Source organism: Desmodus rotundus, chromosome 5, assembly GCF_022682495.2.
Source record: "Desmodus rotundus isolate HL8 chromosome 5, HLdesRot8A.1, whole genome shotgun sequence".
Classification (NCBI taxonomy): domain Eukaryota; kingdom Metazoa; phylum Chordata; class Mammalia; order Chiroptera; family Phyllostomidae; genus Desmodus; species Desmodus rotundus.
Genome location: NC_071391.1, coordinates 148,005,996 through 148,028,042, shown reverse-complemented (window position 1 = coordinate 148,028,042; position 22,047 = coordinate 148,005,996). Strand labels below are relative to the sequence as shown.

The following is a 22,047-nucleotide window of genomic DNA, read 5'->3' as shown; positions in this document are numbered from 1 at the left end:
CACTTAAGTGTTGCTCTTCAATGGTCCCATTGAGCTAATACAACCGTACACATGGACATTAGTTTCTTTTCTATTCACTCATGTGTTCGCTTACTGATGTTGGCTGTGAGCCCACTGAGGGCAAGAATGAGACAATGATTTGTTCATCTCATCAGCCCCAATGCCTCGCCCAGGGCCTTGTACACATCAAGTACTCAGTGATTACCAATTGAATAAATTAATTTCAAGAGTAAAGTAGACATTAACTTCAAAAAGCTCATGAGATGACTCCCAAACGGCCACACTTACCTACTAAATGGTCCGAAGTGGGTACGACCCTGCATCATGATGAACTCTGGGCTTTCCTAAGCCCTGTGTGGACCTGGCATCGAGAACTCACTCTGTAAAATACAGTGAGGGTGTGTACCCAGCAGAGACGCTTTCAGTATAAGCAACTCTGAGAGGTTGCTTCCAATCCCATTTTCCCCATGGCAGTGCACAGTGAGACAGCTGTCATTGCCACCTTTTTCTTCTATCTCTGTGACAGATAATCTGACTTATATCCTCTTTCCGAGATGGTATGAAAGAGTGATATTTTCACATCAGGTTAGGGGGGAAAATTATGAGATCTTATGATTACTGTACTGGGGCAAATAATAAAAGGGAAAAGCTTGATTTTATAATAGAGTCCTGATTCTGGGCCTTAATGATCATTGCATGGTTTTGGACAAGTTGCTAAATCTCTGTGAATCCCATGACTTCATCTGTAAGCTGAGAATAATAATTACTACCTCACAGCAATATCACGAAGTTCAAGTTGGATAATATATGTAAAGTTTTTGGTATGATGCCTAGTACGTAATGTGGATGTTTAATAGATTGTTAATATTTTCCTACTAATAATAACAGTGTTGATGGAATATTACTCAGCCATAAAAAAAAGAATGAAATGTTGCCATTTGTGATACCATGGATGGACCTAGAGGGCATTATGTGAAGTGAAATAAGTCAGACAGAAAGACAAATACCATATGATTTCACTTGTATGTAGGATCTAAAAAACAAAGTAAATGAACAAACAAAACAGAACCAAACTCATAGATACAGAGGACATTTTTGGTGGTTGCCAGGTGGGAGGCAGGTTGGGTGAGTGGGTGAAAAAGGGAAAGGCATTAAGATGTAGAAATTGCCAGTTATAAAAACAATCATGAGGATGTAAAGTACAGCAAAAAAATGTAGTCAATACAATTGTAATAACTCTGTGTGGTTCTAGATGGGCACTGGACTTACCAGGGTGATCACTTCCTAAGGTATATAAATGTCTAATCACTATGTTGTACACCTGAAACCAATGTAATACTGTATATCAACTGTAATAGAAATTTTTAATTAAAAAAAAGAAAAATATAGCTCTGGCTGGTGTGGCTCAGTGGATTGAGTACCGGCCTTCAAACCAAAGCATTCCTAGTTCGATTCCCAGTCAGGGCACATGCCTGGGTTGAGGGCCAGGTCCCCAGTGGAGGGCACACAAGAGGCAACCACACATTGATGTTTCTCTCCCTCCCACCCTCCCTCCCTTTTCTTCTCTCTAAAAATATAAATAAAATCTTTTAAGAAATTATTTAAAAAAAGAAAAATATAATAGTGTTCTTATGGAGAATTTAGGCAAATAAATTTTTTTATCAGTTTTTGAACATTTATATGATGACAGAGGAAAATGGTCATAAATATGTTTGCCCTTTAAAATTTATCTTTCTCTATTTACCCATAATAATATTAACCCAAATATTGTTTATAATATCCTTAGATGTTTTATCACTTAAAAACATGAAGAAAAATTTTCAGCCCCAAAATGGGATGGTGTTTAGTAGAGAACATCCCTGGGGTCTCAGAGCACCTTACATGATAAGGGATAGCTCGACAAGCCATCATAGGGGTTGATGCAGTCTCTGTCACCTTCATACTTTCCTTGTAGGACAATACAGTCCATGAAAGCCATTATCTTTCTTGGATAAGAACGTGATGCTTTAATAGGGTCTGAACTCTAGTCTGATAACTTTCTCTTCTTATTTATTTTTTTTTTAAGAGTCTTGAAGTAAAACTAAGGACGGAGACCACCACTGGGCACAACATCACCAACTTGCTTGGTTATGGAGATGGTCTGTCTGATGCTGACAATGTCTCTAGTTCTTTGACAACGGCTAAGTAACCATGGGGTCCAGTGGACTTGGGAAAGCAGCAACATTAGATGAACTGCTGAGCACTTGCATTGAGATGTTTGGTATGATCCTTTTTTCCTCTTTGTATATCTTCATACTATCACTCCCTTTTATTCAAAAGCAAGTGTTGCTGTACAACAGAATTCAATCTTCATATCTTGGTGTTAAGACCTTTTTGACTGACCCCAATCTGTCTCCCCAGTACCAGTGCTCTCTGCATTTCCTTCCCTTTACTGCCCACAACTAATACACTAGCCAGACTGTCCACTTAGTGTTTCTGGAACATTCCCTATCTTTCTACCTGCATGCCTTTATCATACCCCTTTCACTGAACTTCCGCTTCAGGGTTCATCTCACATGTCATCTCCAATGTTCATAATGCCGTTCCTAATCTCCCCTGTCATGAACGTTCCCTCCACCCTTCCACAGTCCTTTGTAACTTTCTTATGGCACATGGTATATGCTGCCGTGATCATTTCTTGGTCTTTGGCTTAGACGAGTGTGGGTTACACAATCTGCTGTGTTCTATATTTGCATGTAGGTCTTACATCTCCTACTAGGTTATAGACTTTACAGCTATCTGCTCACGTTATTTATGTATCCACCTCAGCATTTTGGATTATTTCTTACGCGCACAGAGTTACACAAGGGTTGTTTGTTGAATTGGTTTTATAGGAAGAGTTAAACCAGGGTAGGGTTGCCAGATAGAATACAGGATGATCAGTCAAATTTGAGTTTCAGATAAACCACATTTTTAGTATAAGTGTGTCCTAAATAACTCATGGAATATACGTGCACTAGAAAATTGTTTGTTGTTTACCTTAATTCAAATTGAACTAAGGGTCCTGGATTTTTATTTGCTGAATTCTGGCAACCTTAATCCAGAGGAAGGGTGAAACCTACCCACTTAACTTGCAAGAAAATACCAGCAGAAATAGGAGGAAAACGATCATCGAGCCTATGAGAAATTTTTGACACTAATGTTTCTCTACTGATATTAGAAAAAGAGAACAGTAGAACTGTTCCTTCCTCACCCCTCATTTTATTTTATTTTTTAACAGATGACAATGGAGAGCTGAATAATAGTTGTTTGCCAAGAATAGTTCTACTGATGCACCGATGGTATTTATCTTCCACTGAATTGGCAGAAAAACTTCTCTGCATATATCTTTTCAACTACTGTGTAATTTTTGCAATCATAAATCAAGTTCTGTATGTATGCAGATAGAGAATCTAATCAAAGCCAGCAAATTAAGATGAATAAGTACTCTTCCTTCAGTTATCCAACTGTTTTATAAATATATGTAGATATCTAGACAAACCATCTGGATGATGGGCCAAATAGTGGACTATCCATCTGGATGTTTTCACTCTACTTAAAAGTAATCACTAGATTAAAATGAAACAGGAGCTGTTGGCTGAGTGTCTCTAACCTGTCTTAAACATTTCTGCTGTTAGTACAATAAAAATATTTAACACCAATTTAGGGTCTAATTCATTCCTTTTAGAATGGCAAAATGGTGGACCTGGAGGATATGATTTAGACATTTAGAAATGCCAGCCAAAATAATATGATCTGGCTCAGGTACAAACACTACCCTAGTTTTTATGTCTTCCCTTAACTGGCAAGACACAAAGAACATTCTAGCAGATTTATCATAATTTGTGGATTGATGTTAATTTTAGATTTCCTTCTGACATAAGAGAGAAAAGTTAAAAACCCCATTCTATATGGGCTTTTAGCAGTTCATCAATGTTGTACATAATGCGGTCCTAAAAGGTGGTTGAAAGCCAAATGACTGAAAATGGAAAATAGTATCACATTTGTTAGGAGGTTTCATTGCCCCATATCTAATGTTTACTATATAGTCGCTAATGTTGGCTCCTACAGTCTCTGCCTGCTTCAAGCCCAAGGGGCCCTGCAGATGAATGAGAAGCTGTACAGGGTAGGGGAGCTGGAGAGGGGGTGGGCCCAGGGAGTGTCACTGTGGCCAAGTGGGACTTCCACCAGCTCATTTCAAGCTTCCTCTGCTTTCTACCTCTTCCCTCCATCCTCCCACAACCTCCTGGCAGAAGGGTATGGCTGAGAGGGTAAGGGGACATTCACCCAGAACAGAGGTCAGTGGAAGGGAGCCAGATCCTGGTTCCCAGTGGTCCTGGGCTCCCATGGGTCCCACTATTGCACATAGCACACAGGGAAGGATGGATGGAGTTGACTCAGTCTGGTCCCTCCTCAGCATCCAAACACTGTCCAAAGAATGTGCCCCAAACTACTTTCTCATCATCGGTATGTCCACTGACAATATGAAACACAAATTAAAGTAGGTATTTAGACAGAGTGAAGTCTAATATCTGAGAGTACACATTGTATAATAGTTGAAACTGCCTGTATTGACATTTCTTTAGATTTTCCTCCCTTTAGATCATTTGCTACTGCATACCCAGAGTGCCTGGCCTATAGCAGGAGCTCAGTATCAATTTGTTGAAAAGAGTAAAATAGATGAGAATAAATTGCAACACACCCTGTGTATTAATATACAAGCAAATGACATTTTCAAATACCAAAGAAAGTAGAGCACATATAAAAAGCATTAATTCTCAAAACAAAAATTTTTTGGCTAAAATGGTGCTTCTAAGCACTACCAATTTTGAATTATCTCTGCTGGTAGTGTATTTGTAATTACAGGTGACAGTCAACACCTGGTAAGTGCTCAGGAAGGTCAAAAAGTTGTATAAGTGGCTTCTCTTCCTGACCCAAACAGGACATCCTAGAGCAGTAAATTATTCAGTGTGGATGTCATCAGAACCCACTCCTCTCCCCGTTCCCACGTCCACATAACCCAGTGTCCCCACTATGGCCCTCTTATCAGAAATTCATCTACACTGATCAATTCATCTACACTGATCAATCAGCTTCAGGTCAATGTGGAGGAAACCAAGTGCAAGGAGTTTTCCTTTAACTAGTGTACGTATCGAAATGCCAGTGGAGAAAGCTGTGATGAATTTCGATTAAAGATCTGCTACTTCATGAGGTAAATATACTTACAAATTTAATTTTCTGGTACTTTCTGTTTCTGGCATGGTTGGCGCTTTCCTTTTCCCCAAGCAGCAGACCTGGTTTGACAATAGAACCAACTCAGATTCCATTTTATTGGTTTTGCTAAAATTGGCCCTCCTCTGTTCTTGGGAGTAGAATTTCTCTTTCTTTGGGACTAGAGCTCGAGCAGCAGTAAATGTGATTAGGGAATGAAACCAGCTGTTAGAGTAAGTTGTTTCGTTCCATCTCCTCACCATACACATTCCCACCTACTTGCCATGAGTTGAAAGAAGGGTATCCTTCTAGAGAGAGTGGGAAAGAGAGGCTCAGTGTGGGAGTGGACGTGGATCCTTGAATGAAGGGAAAGAGTGAGACTCAATGTGCTGGGTGGGGGTTGGGAGATTACTAACTGGGGGCATGGTCCTGGCTTATTTGTTAAATTTAATCCGTGAAATGATACTATAGCTTACATAGAGGTCCATCTTAAAATCTGGTTGTCAAAAATATTTGATGCCTTTCAGGTACTGGATTCTGAAATTTCCTGCAGAGTTTAATTTGGACCTTGGGTTGATCCGTATGACTGAAGAATTCCGAGAAGTAGCTAGCCAACTAGGATATGAAAACCACATCAGCCTCATCGACATTTCCAGCATGTAAGAGTGGCTCAAGCTTCAAACTTGACAAGTCTGCTGTTTGGGGGAGGGGGTAGTGACGGCCCCGCTAGACCTCCATCCATACCATGTCAGAATCAAGGGGTGCTTCTTGAAGAAAGTCTTGCTAAAGTGAGCACCATAGCACATAAGTCCATCTCTCCAGGCTTCAATTTATTTGTAAAACGGGGATGGTAGCTTTTTCACAGGGTTATCATGAGGATCCAGTGAGAAGACAGCATGTGAAAGCCTTTGGCACATAATAGATGCTCAGGATGCTCAGTGTTTACTAAAATCTAGTTAATGTCTCCTATGCCCTTGCCCCTCATAGTGTGGCATGTGGGTAGGCAGCATGGCATCACCTGGGAGCTCAGCAGAAATGCAGACTCTCAGACCCCACCCTATGCCTGCTGAATTGGAAACTGCATTTTAATAAGATCCCCAGATGATTCAAAGGCTCATTCAAGTTCGATAAGCCCTGTTCCATGGTGCATCTGCGGCCACCCTGAGGCTATACAAATGTTGATCATAGTTGTGCCGTGAACTAGTTAGCTCAGTTATTAGGAATGTAGTGCTAATTAGGCTAGTGTTTTATATCATCTAGTTAACTTTGCCCAGAGAAAACTATTTAATGACCCTAAGTATGGGTTTCCTTCTTGCAACTACACGCTCTTGTCCTAGGCATTCTTACTCTAGCCAATTTTTCTAGAATAGTTCTTCAAGAGTGATTAACAGTGAGTGATCCAGGAATCACCAGTGATGTTAAAAGTGCAGATTATTCAGGTTCATTCCCAGTAAATCAGAATCACCAGCAGTGAGGTCCGGGCCTCTGTATTTATAACAGAATTTTCAGATTATCCATATCTTGCTGAAGTAGGAGAACCACCAGTTTCTAGTGGTTCCCATGTGCCTTAAACCACTATCTATATATTGATAAACTCTCAAGTTTATATTCCTATCCCTGACCTCTTCCTTATGATCCAAATCTTACTGGCCACAAGAATGACCAAGTAAGGGATTCTAAATGGATCAGTGCAAACCCACCCTGTCTGGATAAACAACTTGAAGTTTATGTTCTATTGGCAATGGGTCAGTGGTTTTCTCTTCAAATATGCAGGACAGGGCGTATATTTAGCACAAGCCCCTGGAGGCAGGCCAAGAGTTACAGAGTCAGTAGGTTAATAACTTCCATTGAGTGAAGCGGGCTTTCAGCAAACTGACCAGACTCACTCTTCGTTTATAGACCTTCCTATGATTGGATGAGAAGAGTCACACAGAGGAAAAAAGTATCCAAGAAGGGAAAAGCCTGTCTGCTCTTTGACCGTCTGGAGCCCATTGAATTGGCTGAGCACCTCACTTTTCTGGAGCATAAATCTTTTAGAAGGATCTCAGTAAGAAATTTGACGTTTATTCTTCCAAGGATAACAACCACCATGCCAACTTTCCCAAGAGCCGCGTTTTCATACTCTGAAGTGTTGGCAGCCTCTCTCACTGTGCTGCATTGGAAAAGTGCCCTTAATTCACAGGAACAATCCTTTTCAACCAAAAATAAATATTATCCTGTCTTTATAGTATGGCTCGGGAGCTACATTTCTGTTGCTATGTTTTCAATAGCCCCTTTCATAGGATTAAAGCATGATTTTCTGAATACGCCATGGAGATTTAACCATTCGAGGTTTATTTAGCTCTGTTGACCTCTTCCAAGTGAACGTGTTTTGCTAGGTCCTTTGTTTGGGGGAAGAACCATTTATTTAGGTTGGGATTTGTATGAATGGCTACTTATGGGTGTAGGGTGAAGATAGGAATTGTAGGCTTTGAGGAGAATCTCAACATCAGGGCGTTTGTTCCCAGGGATGGAGATCCTGAATTAAATTTTCTTTCCTATGGTGTCTTGATAGCATTCCTTCTCCAATCCCTTTTCCTCCCTCTGACTGTGGTCCCTTTCTAGCTACCCACTCGCTACCCACTTGTTATGATCATCTTTCCACAATGGTCCACAAGCAGCCTTTGCCTTTGTCTCACCAAGCTCTGGGGCTGTCATCGCTCCTTCTTTCCCAAGATGCCAGAGAATGGATTACCTTATTCCTCACAAAGAAGAACCTGAGGTTAGAAGTATGGATTTCTCAAAGACAGATTCTTTTCACTAAGTAACCCTACTTGGGGAGGCCCTTACTGACTCCCCATAGCAGGCTATGAGGGAACTTCCTCCACTGTTTATAAGATAGAGGCTCATAAGTATTTGATGACATCTGTGCTGACTTCCTGAAAGTGTGTCTGATAACTAAAGAGCTGTCTCACTTTAAGTGTTATTTTTTTAAACAACTTGAGAAATGTGGAATCATTATATTTATATTCACGTCCTGTTTTTTAATGTATGTCATTGTATCTCAAACTTGCCTGACCCTTGGAATCACCAGTCACAGTTCTTCCTCTGGAAATACTGACCCTTTAGGTCTGGGGTCTTCCCAGAAACCACCATTTTTGCCAACACCCTAGGTGGATATTGTCATCCAGCAATTTAGGGTTCAGTGGAATGTGTCTTGGAGTGTTACCCCTTTCCACCCCACCAACATTGTCTTGTGTAATAAGTGTATGTCTGTATTGGGGAGTAAAATGCAGCAAAATAATGTGCGAGAGGTACATTTAAACTTATAAGATGCCATTAAAATGTGAAATGAAGCAATTGTTATACTATGAAATAATATCTCACCTCTTTCATGCAACATTCTAATTTCTGATTTTGCAATTACTTCGTTATAATTCAGACTCTCTGAACCTTCTTCCACTAGTTCACTGATTACCAAAGCTATGTCATCCATGGCTGCCTGGAGAATAACCCAACCTTGGAGAGATCTATTGCTTTATTTAATGGAATCTCTAAGTGGGTCCAGTTGATGGTTCTTAGCAAACCAACCCCCCAGCAAAGGGCAGATGTCATCACAAAGTTTATCAATGTTGCCAAGGTATGTATTAGACCGGGGTTCTTAAAGTATTTTAGATGTTCACTTCCTCTACTGAGAAAGGTGATTGAGGAAATTTGTGGTTTGTAATATAAAGGACAATTAAACTACTCATAAATGTCTAATGAACAAATACTTCTCTCACGCAATAAGGTTACTTTTAGTTGGCATACCTAAAAGCACTTAATGTAGCTATTTTTCTGTGAAATGATTGATATGTTTTTCTAGTTGATTTTATTTGCATTTCATCTTAAACTGATATTATTTTTCCTAGATCCTCCTTGTTATTAAATTGCATATACATTAATATATTCAGAAAGCTCAGAATAATTCAAAAATTGCTGCAAAATATTAATGTTAACATTTTTTTTATTGCAGAAGCTCCTTCAGCTCAAAAATTTTAACACCCTGATGGCAGTGGTGGGGGGCCTCAGTCACAGTTCCATTTCACGCCTCAAAGAGACCCATTCTCACCTTTCTTCAGAAGTTACAAAGGTACAGTGGATTGGATCCTAATCCCAAGTAAAAAATTCATTTGTAAATTGTTTCAGGGTAAGATGCGCTTCACAAATGTCACTCAGAGGGGGAAGCTGTCTTCTTAGACAATGGCAGCTTACACGTGGGGGACAGAGCAGGAAGGGAGTAGATGTGTCCCCTGGAAAATGGGTTGGAGGTGGCAGCAAGTGTCCCAGTAAGAACCCCTTGATTACTATTGCATAAGGTAGTTGCAAATATTCAACAAGTGTGTCTTTGGTGCTTCCTATGTGGTAGGCACTGTTGTATACATGGGGGGAGAAGGCAAATAAGACAGAAGTCATTCCTATCCTCCCTCCTCAAATGAAGTCATTGAACGCCTGCTCTGTTCATGGCACTGTGGTCAACTCGGCAGAAGATACCAGGGAAGGGGCCTTGTATAGAACTTCCTTAGATTTATCGGTGATTGGTCAAGAATAAAAGTATATATATATATTATATATTATATATATAATAAAAGTATATAATATATATATAATATATATATATTAAATGATCATTTCCCAAATCAAGCTTTCTGCTATATTTATTTCCAGATAACTATAATAATATTTCTCCTTACCAAACAAAAAGAAACATTTCATCCTTATGAAAAGGTTTTCTAGTAAGAGTATACTTTGCTGTATCAGTAAGGACAATGTCAGCTGTTTTTTAAGCATCTCTAAATTGCTTAAGCAATAAGGAAACGGCTCATCTTCTCACATACCTGGAAGTCCAGAGGCAGGGCTGCTCAGCCTTGGTCTGATCAGAGCTCTGCCTTAGTTGCTCTGCCTTCCTCTGGGTATCAGTTTTTGGTTTGTTTCATCAGACTGGTTTCCCTCCTGATTGGGCTATCTGCAGAGAATTATGGTTTCTTGTTCATGAAAGGTAGAGACAGAGAAAACTTCTCTCTTCATCCCTCTCCCTATAGAATTAAAGACCTTTTTTTTTTTTAAGACAGATTGGACCATCTCAAGTAACATGCCCACTCCTGGATCAGTAACAGTTGCCAGAGGAATACAATGCACTGATTGGCTTAACTCTGTGTTTCTGAACCAATCACAAACCAGAGGGTTGGAATTATGATGATGGAAAATCAGAACCCATTCTTGGACCTAGGGGTGGAAACAGCTCCATCCGAGTTATATGGGCTGCTTTGGGAAAGAGTAGACTGATCAAAATTAGGGTCTATTAGGAAGGTCTGGTTGCTGTTAGGCAACCAACAATAACTTGTCCATATAAACAGGAGGATGTAAACCACAGAAGCATTGCTGTCTGACCTCAAACACTGCACTCGTTCCAAGTATGATGGGGCTCAGTATGGGTTTCATTTTCCTTTAGCTTTGTACTTTTCAAGTGAAGAGCAAGACACATTTTAAATGTTGAGAAGAATATGAATTCAACAGAGGCTCAAAGTGACTTGGAACCACCCGTGTGTCTTAAAAAATTATTTATTTGAACTCCTCTTTCTGACAGAAAAGGAAACTGAGGCCCTAAAAAGTGAAGTGACTTACTCAAGTTCTCCCTTCTAGTTAGTGGCAGAGTTCAACACCACAGCTGTCTCAACACCTCAGTGTGACTTTTCCTACCCCATAGTGTCCCAGATTAACCTTCAAGAAATACCTCAAATGCAACTCTCTTGGGATAACTAGAACATTTTAATACACTGCATACTTAAATGTAATACAATACATGCTTGTATTTGTGGACTGTAATAGTTTCATTAATTGCAAAATACTTAAATACACATGATGTTTAAATCCCAACATCCCTGTTAGTTAGGCAGAGGTGTGGGCTATTTGCATGTTGTACCAGAATGGAACAGGCTGTCTAACTCATAGCCAGGCCTAGTACATGTTTCTGTCTTTGTCCTGTTTAATATTTCCTTGCAACAACATTAGTGCAATGGGTACTTCTCTCCGTAGCCGAGGAATTTCCTAGACACACACTGCAGGCTTGGGGGTGGGCAGATGGGGAGGCTGTCTGAGAATTCTCCTTTTTCATCTGTTCCCAGAACTGGAATGAAATGACAGAGCTCGTCTCCTCCAACGGCAATTACTGCAATTACCGCAGGGCCTTTGCTGACTGTGAGGGCTTCAAAATCCCCATCCTTGGCGTGCACTTGAAAGACTTGATAGCCGTCCACGTCATTTTCCCAGACTGGACGGAGGAGAACAAAGTGAACATTGTGAAAATGCACCAGCTCTCCGTCACCCTGAGTGAACTGGTCTCCCTGCAGAACGCCTCCCACCACCTGGAGCCCAACATGGACTTGATCAACCTGCTCACGGTCAGTCCCAAGGACGGGGGTTTGTGCTAGTGACTCTTCTGCACCTCCTGTCCCAGGGGATCTGCAGAAGGACCTGTGCCTGCAGTTCACGGGGCGGGGGGGGGGGGGTTGCATTCTGGGTCAGTAGGTGAGGAGAAATCTCAAAAGTTGGGGGGAGGGGACCCCATTCCCATAACCACATGATTTAAGACTAGTGTTAGAGCAAAGAAATTTCCCTTTGCTTTGAGGAGCCCAGTTTCCACCCCTACAGTTCCAGTTTCTAGAGTTCTTAGAGAGGCCCTCCAGAGCTGTCTTCCACCCCTTACTCTCCTTCATCACGCTCATGTAATTAATCACCTCCTGCATGGTCTCAACTCATCTGCTTCTGTCCATCCTCACTGCACAGCTGTCATGGAGGCCTGGGGTAACGCAAGGGCCTCCTTTGCGATCTGCCCCTCACCGCCAGCCTCCCCACACCCCACGATACGGTGCCCAGGCTGGCGCGGGAGGCCTTTCAGGACTAGCTTTCTGACCCTCAGGCTGGCCTTGTTTGCCGTCGCCCAGTCCTGCGTCACAGCTGCCTTTGAGGATCAGTGGACTTCTTATACTTTCTGCCGCAAACTGCTGCCTTCTGCTTCCTGGTCTTGCACTTTCTTGGAGAATCTCTTCCCTCCCCACCCCTGTGACTAGCCCCAGTTCAACAGCTTCTATCTTTCTGGAGCATCCTCTGTTCTGCTCCAAAGCACTCAATGCATCCATCGCATGTGTTGCCTTTGCACTCTGTGCCTTCTTACTATAGGAAGTATCACTTGGCAGGAGATTTTTTTCTTTCTGTTACCTGACTAATACATCACATGCCCCCAGCACCTCTCACAATACGTGGCATCTTTAGGAGCTCAATAGGTGAATTAAATGCTGTATTTAGGAATGATGGAGGTCAGACAGATGTTCACCTACCATTTATATTTTGGGTCATTTGTGAAACACACCTTTAGCTGGTGTCCAGATCCTAGCACCTTTAGACACAACAGGTGTGTGGAAGAGAACTTGTCCCATTGGCTACCTCTTGGTCAGGGGGATGAAGCAGAACCAGATTCTCTCACCCTTGCTTAACAAGTGGAGAAGCAGCTTCCCTGTTTAGGTTTATAGCTTCTGAAACTTGGCTGCAACACTGAATTAACAATTTCTCTTTGATTGCCATGGAAAATACAAACAACACCCTTTCTGAAACTTGGAACCCCCAGGACTGTCACCCTGGAATGGAGTGTGGTTCCTAGATGCTCTCACTACCCATTCCTAGAGCACGTAATTGTTTACCGAAGGAGAGAAGCCCTAAGCGTACAAAATATGCCATCTGCACCCTTAGTATAAAGCAGAAGTAGCCAACACACAGAAACACAAGTCTCTTGGGGTTGAGCTTATGTGACAAACAATAAACACACAGACATTCTCTGTTGGGGGTGGGGGAACCTCACAATAATCCAGGCACCTGTATTCACTAATCATTTGCCATGTAAATCTGTTTCCATGAATAAGTGCCCAGACTGGCTGTCTGAAAGAGACTGCAAACCCACAAACACAGGTGATGTCTGCAGAGCAGCCGAGTTCCACATGTCCGTGGCCAGGCTGCGTTCACGGTGTGGAGGGGAAGGTCACAGAGCAGAGGACGACACAGGACAACTCCTCACCCTGACGAAAGATAGGGATGGAGTAGGGCATTTAGTTTTGAGTTACAAGTGCAGCAAGCAACACCACAGGTCTTTAGAAATGTTGAAGGATGTGTGAATGAAACTTTTGGGATGCAAATTGAAAATCGGAGCTGTAGAAATAAAATCTAAGAAAGAACTCCTTTTGCTGGGAAGAAAAGAAAAAAGAAAAAGATGCCAGCTCATTCTGCCTGTCTCATATGGAAGGAAAATCTAGATGCCACCACACACCATGATTAGTAATGGCCGTATTACACAGTATTTCGTGGCGGCAAGCTCCCACCTAGGTGGAGGACCTAGCTTTTAGCCTCGCCTCCACAATTACTTACTTTGTCTCCTTGCTAACGAGCCTTGACTTTGGATTTTTCCAAAAGGATTTTGGGCTCATTTGTGAGGTCTCTTCCAGCTCTAAACTTCTAGGACTCCAGGTGTGAGGAATGGTGGAATCTGGAGAATAAGGAACCAAGTGTCAGTGCGATTCTGTGACTGCAGCCCAGAGACTCATTAAGACAGCGTGGTCCCTCCTATGAACACAGGTCATCAAGCCAGTTTCTATCTAAAGCCAAGATGCTTCCTCTCTCTTCACAACCAAGGAGAAAGTTTAGTGCACTGGGATTTACGTTCATTCTTCCCGGCCACAGGCACATTGACCTCCCCAGAATGAGGACCGAGGATATTCCCATGAGGTATCTGCTAGAGTCCAGGGGGCATTTCATGATGTATTTACCTGGTGGGATGAAAACCACAGGATTCACTGCAGTGGCCCAAATGCGTGCGAGGGCATCTGGAAGGCCATCATTTAAAGGGCGATTTGCTTTGCCCCAAGGCTCTAGGTTAAGTTTCTGCCTGAAGTGACTGTTTGCATGGCTGACATATGAGTAAGAGCCCTGGAAGATAGAAAATGGAAAGTCTTGAACCAATCAACAATTACCAAATGCCTACTCAGTGCAATAGGCTGCATAGTGATGCGTGAACTTACTGTAATGATTGACAACAGTTCTCACAGCACTTTTCACGTACATTTTCTTGGTAGATTCTCATAGGCACCCTGTGATGTAGCTCCTGGGCAGGGCGGAGAGTGTAACATCACCCTGCCCCTTCCTATTTTACAAATGAAGAAGCAGATTTCTAAAGGACAGAAGGCTTGCAAATGGCAGAGTTCTAAATCCCAGCTTGGGTCTCTCTCTCTCTCTCTCTCTCTCTCTCTCTCTGACATCTACTCTGTAATGTGGTAATACTGCTGGCATTTATTTTATTTTGCACCTGTAAAAGTTAAGTAATCTCTCTCTCCTTTTTCATGGTATATGAAGAAGGGACTCAATTATAGAACAAAAGCTGTGAGGGCAGGGACTATGTGTGCCATTTTGGTCACTGTCACTTTAACCCCTGAATGGCCCTGCTCACATGTAGGGAGGAGGCCCTCACCAACAACCTGTTGCGGTTCAGATTGTTCTCTTTAGGACAGATCTGGAGAAGACAATTTTTTTTTATTGTGATCCCAAGTCACATACCAGGAGCTTTGAAAGCTCCTTGTTTCATGCATACAAAATGATCTGATTCTTTTCATAATATTTTTAGATGTATCAGTTACTTTTACCATTTTGAGTATATGCAAATAACTGGAAAGCCCCTGTATTTTTTACAGTCTCATAAGCAAAATAGAAGAATAACTGCAAAAATGGTGAATGGTGATAGTGTGATGACCAAGTGTGTTTTATGTTACAATTCCCCACTCCAGGCCATGCAGGTCGTAATGTCCACATGGAATCCACTGCCATCTTTGCCAGTAGGCTTGGGTGTAAATGCAGCAAACTGGAACAGTGACTGAGAACATTTTTCAGAAACAACCACACTGAAAGTATGTTAGACACCAGCAAATAGTCTTGAAATATCATTGATGAGCTGCCTGTATTATAAAAAGGGGGATAGGAAGTTGGGCAGGTCATTTTGTGCAGGGCCGTAAAGCCCAGAGGAGATCACAAAGAGCAAGTGGGATCACGGCTGGGAAAGCAGAGAGCAGGCAGGGGTGGGTGGGGGACCTAGACAGCAGCCCCCTGTTCATCGACGAGCCCAATGGCGTTGGCTGCTGCACTGACTAGAAACCAAACCCTGCTGTCCCCATCATGTGACCCTCTACACAAACCCCCCACTGGACACACATTAGCTCATTTCATCTTGGCCACAGTCCTGGGAGGGAGATTTTATTTATAAGTCCCATTTTATACATCAGAAGACTGAGACTCAAGCACGTTGACAACTTGCCCAGGTTCCCAGCATCACTGATAAGTGGAGAGCAAACATTGAGACGAGATCAAAATGTTTCCATCATAGGCTCAAATATCTACCCATTTCATGTAGGAAAATATACAAGGATGCCCCAGACCCTGTGACCTTTGGGAGAGCACCTCCTCTCCTTGGTGTGCGGCTTACTTGAACTTCTGGCTGGATGTCTGGTACTGCTGTCGACTCCTCTCCAGGAGGTGCCAGTGCCAGTCCTTACAGGCCGAGTCAGGAGGGCAGGAATGTGCTCATCAACGTCCAGATTAACTCTTTAAAAAAAATAGTTTACTTATTTGATTTTCTTCAATTACAGTTTACATTCAATATTATTTTGTATTCCTTTCAGGTGTACAGCACAGTGTTTAAATAGTCATACACTTTACAAAGTGTTCCTCCTGATATTTCCAGGACCCAACTGGAACCATACATAGTCATTGCAATGTTATTGACTACATAACTCTTAATAACAAGGAATTCCGAAGGAAGGTGTTGCTCGGTTTCCCTTCCATGAATGGAGTGTTCACAGTGGAAGGCAGCACACTGGGACAGAGACGCCAGAGGTGGGAGAGCTAGAGGCACTGCCCGCTTTCCTGAGGCTTAGGGACTAGCAGAGTCTCCCTGGGTGGAACTGACAAATGGGGACCACCTGTCCTCAGCAGACGTGTTTTATTGGGCTCACAAGGAATTGTACATTTTTTCTGATTAGGGTCAGTGTTCAAAAATTAGGATATCTCATATAAAATCTCAGGTTTTTGACTTCTTTTAGCCAATCAGAGGATGACAATTGTCGCACTGACAACAGTTTGCCCTAGCTCCGTCATGGTAGGGCCCCAGTCATCAGAGACCACGCCATTGCCTATTGCTTCGCTGTCCCAGAGATCCATGGTCAGATTCCACTCATTAACACAAATGTTTTTTGTTCTCTACCTAACAAGAACCCCCTCCCAAGTCAATTGCTTCAGCAAAGACCTGTTTTTCAAATAAGATATTTTTATGCCAATATCTCTATCAAAATATTTCTTTCTGGATCACCCGAGTCATGGAGTTTTCTGGGTTATTAATGATTATTGACCCATCCTGTGCAATGTATCTAAATTGAATTATGGTACCAGATAAAATTATAGATGGGAATGAGGCTTGTGGATCATCCATTATCATGTGTAATCAGTAAGCTATTCAATGTCCTCTTGAAAAAAAAATCCCTTTCAGGTATCTCACTTCACTCTTTTATATAGTGGCTGGTTTCTTAAGGCATTAGTTTGTGACAGGGGATGGTTCTGTCCGCAAAAGGCAAAGCCTCTAGAGGGCAGAGTGGCTGTTGTTCAGACGAAGGTGGACACAGGGTACATTCTTTGTGAGCAGGACCTTTGTGATCAGAAATAATACTATAATTCTATAGTAAAGTCAATTTTTTATTATGTTCAGAAAAAAACCTTTAGGTGACAAAGTCATGATCTGATATGTGAAATTCTTTTTTAAAAAAACATTTTATTTATTTTTAGACAGAGGGGAAGGGAGGGAGAAAGAGAGGGAGAGAAACATCAATGTGTGGTTGCCTCTATCACACACCCAACTGGGGACCTGGTCTGCAACCCAGGCATGTGCCCTGACTAGGAATCGAACCGGCAACCTTTTTTGGTTCCTGGGATGACACCCAACCTACTGAGCCACACCAGTCATGGCTGATATATGAAATTCTTCATTTAAATGTTGAATTTAGTAGCTAGAACAGTGACTAGAATGGTCCCTGGCACATATTAAGTGATTAAGAAATATTTGTTGACTGAAGAATGATTAAAAAATGACTGTTTATAGCATTAAATTCTTTTTTAATTGAGCTAGAACAAGATAAATCTTTGAAAGACATTTTTTGCTTCTGAATTTCCTCTTGCTTCCTCCTTCTTTCTCTCCCTATCACTCCGCACCCGTACACATTAAGCTGTTATCTTTAGACAAAATGTGTTAGGGGAAATTTTCCGTGCCTCAATGATCCAAGAAAGGACAGGCATTTGATCATCTTCAGTGCTGATGAAATGGCGTGATTAGTCGAGTATCTTAACATTGCAGGGCATGGGTGAGAAGTTTCCAGGCTTATTTTAAGTCTCATGACTCTCCTGTCTCAGGTGAATGGGACCGTGTGTTTTAGGTTTTCCAGATGTTACTCATTGTTGTCCTTGCCTACCCTGATCTTTCCCTCCCTCTTTCTCTGTCCAAGTCCGCCCAGTAGGCCTCAATTCACAAGATGCTGAGTGAATCAGCCTTGATCATTTCTGTCTTCAGGGGTCCCCCCACATAATAATAATATTAGCAGTAATAGCTATATTAATAGCAATAACATCAACAACACTAAATTACATTTCTTAGATTCTACCATGTTCCAGGTCCTATGTGAAGTACTTTACATGCATTATTCCATTTGATCCTGATAAAAATCCAATTCAGTAGGGACTTTTATGACGATGCCCATTTTACAGATGTGGAAAATGATTGTCCGAAGGAAATATTTGGCTCAAGGTCACAGAGCATTTGGTGGCAGGCTCACCAGACCTCCCCAACTCCAAATCCCCCCTCATGCTTCACCCTACCTCCCCGAACAATTTGTATAGCACTTAGGGTGGGACACCTTGTTTCACATTTAGCTTGTGTTGCCTTTTGTTGATTTGAACATACCTTTTTGTGTTCAAGTCCTATTTATTCCAAAAAACTGTCAGGCCCTTGAGGGTAGGAATGATTTTATACGTTTTTATAAATCACTGGGACTTAGCACAATGCCCTAAAATAATAGAAACCTAATAATTTCTCCTTAATTTCTACAGTTCTTCAATCAAGCCTCTAAGAAAGAATTTATTACATTTACAGGTCTTAATTCATGCATCTGGTCCTGCTTTTTAATATCGAGGATGCCTTGTCTCTAGCTCAGTGCCTAGTACTTAGAAGCTGCTCAACAAGAATAATTGAGGAATTGAGTCAATGGTTCTGCTTGATGCTGATGACTCCAGGAGGTTTAACTTTTTCTCTTTTTAATTTCATTTTCCACCTCTGCATGCCATCTTTGTGCTGTTCCGCATTCACTCAAATGATTAGACACTGGCTAAAACATTCAGTTTGGAAAGTATTTCAGCAATTCAAGTAAGTAAATAAATACTAGCCAACATAATTACTTATCCATTCTAATTTGTTGTAGCTTTCACTGGACCTCTACCACACAGAAGATGATATTTATAAACTGTCGCTGGTGCTGGAGCCTAGAAATTCTAAATCGGTAGGTACTGCTTTCTCTCTGAGGATCAGCGCCAAACCCTGTCACTCGTCATTTACGGTAATTGGCTGTTGCAGCGGTGCTTTGTGATCTAAAACTGAAGAATTTAAAAATCTATACTATTCCCTTTTTAGCAATGAAACAGCTTAGCCCTGGCAGTTAGAGAATTATTTCCTTACATAGACTAATAGAGAAGAACATCATTTGCAATTACTGTATTTTATTATTGCTCTTCTATGGGTTGTGTTACCTCTGAAAACTCATGTACATATAGGACCAAAAAAAAAAAACCCAACCATAATTCATCGTCACGTTAGAGATCATCCGGGGGTCTCCAACCTTTTGGCGTCTCTGGGTCACACTGGAAGAAGAAGAGTTGTCTTGGGCCACACATTGAATACATTGTGACATGTAATCACACATGCACAAAATCTCAGAATGTTTTAAGTAAATTTACACTTTTGTGTTGGGCCACGTTCATAACCACCCTGGGCCACATGTGGTCCATGGGCCACAGGTTGGACACCCCTGACCTCTCCAGGCTTTTTAAAAAATACCATTCAACATAAAATTATATTTAATAAATTTTAAATACTCTGATAATAATTCATGAATTTCTCTACTAATGATTGACCCAGATCAGAATTTTAATATTACATTAGATAGTGTCTCATTTAATTGATGGCTGACTCTTTATTAAAGAAACATTATATAATGACATTGAGGAAAATGTATTACTGAATATGCACTACTCATCAGTTTTAGCAAGTGGACTATATCTTAGGTATATTTTATAGTAATAAAAAATACCTGCATGAATTTGAAATTTACAACGAGGATGAGGTGTGCATGTTGAAGGAAAAAGTGTCTATGTTTGCTTCTTATGCTCATATCCTGAGATCAGTTTTTTTTTATAACAGTCTCATGCTTATCTCTGTACCAGTTGAGCTCTGTGGCACATTGACAACAACTCTAGACCCTAAGTCTGTCTGTCAATTAAAACTTACCGTGATTCTGCACCATGAGACAGCAAGAGGCAGAATGACTCTGAGTGCTATTATTCCCTGGCACTGGGAGGCAGGAACACAAGTCTGAGTCAGCTGACCTGGTAGCATCTGTTCATAAAACAGTGAGTGTGGTGGTTCCATCAGCAAGTTCACCTCCTGCCAGTCCTCAAAGGCTGATCTCCTGGGCCAAACGAGCGGTGTGGGACCATAGAGCGGAGACTAAGGGAGGAGTGGGGACCCAGACTCTTCAAAGTGACCATGACTAAGAGAGAGCTAGAGAGAAAGGCAAAGCTATTGGAGGGAAAAGAAAAGGAATTTGTAAGCTCTGCCCTAGTTGGAGAGCTTTGATGAGGTGAAACTGGCCGTGGCATGGTTGGCTGCATTGCACATGCGCACAGGGCATTTCCACATCCGACACCTTCCTTTACCTATAACCAGGTACCTTCATTGCTATCTGTTAGTTATTGCATGCCTGGCAGGGCATCATATACATGTTATCTCATTAGCTCTGTTAAGGAAACTGACTCTGGTGGGCATAGGTCTCCAGGAAGTGGGACAACTGGGATCTGGCCTTAAACCTGTCTGCAACACCTGTGTGTTGTCTACTGCAGGACATCGCCGGTGGCTTTCCCACCACCCCTTGTGGGAGCAGGGTCAGCTCAACTATTTTAGCACACTTGCCTGATCTGTACTCTTTAGATTTACTTAAGATTGTTTTCAGGATAAATTTTTGCCAATTTGGGAAGATTGCCAAAAACATAGAAAAGTCACCTTATTTTGTGTAAAAACACACACTTTGAAAGCCCCTTCTAAGTGCTAAAATCTTGTGGGCCTCTGAAACACATCCCGCCATCCCTTTCTGTCTCTTCTCTTCATGGATGCCATATTATTTTGAGCTTAGTGTTTGACATGTGTGCCTCACTGGAGAGCAAGTCGCAGTCAGGATTGTGTTCCTGAGGGCCTGTAGCTCCCATGTGCTTACCTTTGGTGCTGGCCAACCTCGCCTAAACAGTCAGTCCCACTATGAACTTTTTATAATGTGTTCACAGTGGTTGCCTTTGTGCCTCGCTAGTTCTTTATGTTTTACTTTCTGTCTCAGATTTTTCACTTGACCTATAGGTCAAACAAAATACTCAACAGTCCCACTTACAAAATAGTTAAGTCCAAACAACATCATAAAGATTTATGTTCTAACAATTTAGTACCCAATTGAAAAAATAATACACATATGTTGAAATACAAATATTCTCTATTTCATTATTAAATGACCACAGTTACTTACTAATGAATGTTTGTGCTTATTTGGCATTGGACAATTTTTTTCTCTCTCTCTTTTTAAAAAAGATTTTATTATTTATTTTCCAAGAGAGGGGAAGGGAAGGAGAAAGAGAGGGAGTGAAACACTGATGTGTGAGAGAAACATGAACCGGTTGCCTCTTGCACACCCCCACTGGGGACCTGGCCCAGCACCCAGGCATGTGCCCTGACAGGGAATCAAACTGGCGACCCTTCTGTTCACATGCTGGCATTTAATCCACTGAAACACACCAGCCAGGGCAGCACTGGACAATTTCTTAAATCTTGGAATTGGATTGGATACTGCCAACCTTATTTCTTGTTCCACATTGAGTATTTTGATTCAGAAGTATATGAGGTCATTGCAAGAAATGCAGCACTATCTAATGGGTGATTGGTGAACTACTTCAAGCTGGTAGTTTATGTGGGTCTGACAAGTACTGGGTACCACTGTATTTCCCTTGGAAGTCTGCGATATCTTTTGGTACCCTTCTATGTTCTCTGCGGTACTCCGGGCAGGGCACCTTGCTGTACACTTTGGGAACCATAGGCTTATCCTTCATCAGATTGGCAAAAAGGAAATCTATTTTTTAAAAAAAATTTAGTATATTTTATTGATTATGCTATTATAGGCGTCCCACTTTCTTCCCCCCTTTATCCCTCCTCCACCCTTCATCCCCTCACCCTCCAGCATTCCTCCACCTTAGTTCATGTCCATGGGTTGTACATATAAGTTCTTTGGCTTCTCCATTTCTTATACCATTCTTAATGTCCCCATCTATTTTATGCCTACCAGTCATGCTTCTTATTTCCTGTACGTTTTCCCCCATTCTCCCCTCTTCCCCATCCGCACTGATAATCCTCCATGTGAT

At 41.6% G+C, this 22,047-nt stretch overlaps 1 protein-coding gene across 3 annotated transcripts in view; it reads left to right on the top strand.

The window, feature by feature from the left end:
- Positions 1-22,047, top strand: part of RASGRP3 (RAS guanyl releasing protein 3) — a 73,094-nt gene that overhangs the window by 32,019 nt on the left and 19,028 nt on the right. For 2 of the 3 annotated variants that reach the window (XM_053925264.2, XM_053925267.2), the window contains exons 1-9: positions 2,218-2,260; positions 3,260-3,320; positions 5,112-5,230; positions 5,757-5,888; positions 7,129-7,276; positions 8,675-8,848; positions 9,224-9,340; positions 11,373-11,648; positions 18,798-18,875. In XM_053925264.2, coding sequence (XP_053781239.1) covers positions 5,226-5,230; positions 5,757-5,888; positions 7,129-7,276; positions 8,675-8,848; positions 9,224-9,340; positions 11,373-11,648; positions 18,798-18,875 — 930 coding nt within the window. In that variant the 5' untranslated portion in view covers positions 2,218-2,260; positions 3,260-3,320; positions 5,112-5,225. Of the gene's footprint in view, positions 1-2,065; positions 2,261-3,259; positions 3,363-5,111; positions 5,231-5,756; positions 5,889-7,128; positions 7,277-8,674; positions 8,849-9,223; positions 9,341-11,372; positions 11,649-18,797; positions 18,876-22,047 lie in introns of those variants that run through there. The other variant, XM_045189320.3, reaches the window with a different exon arrangement.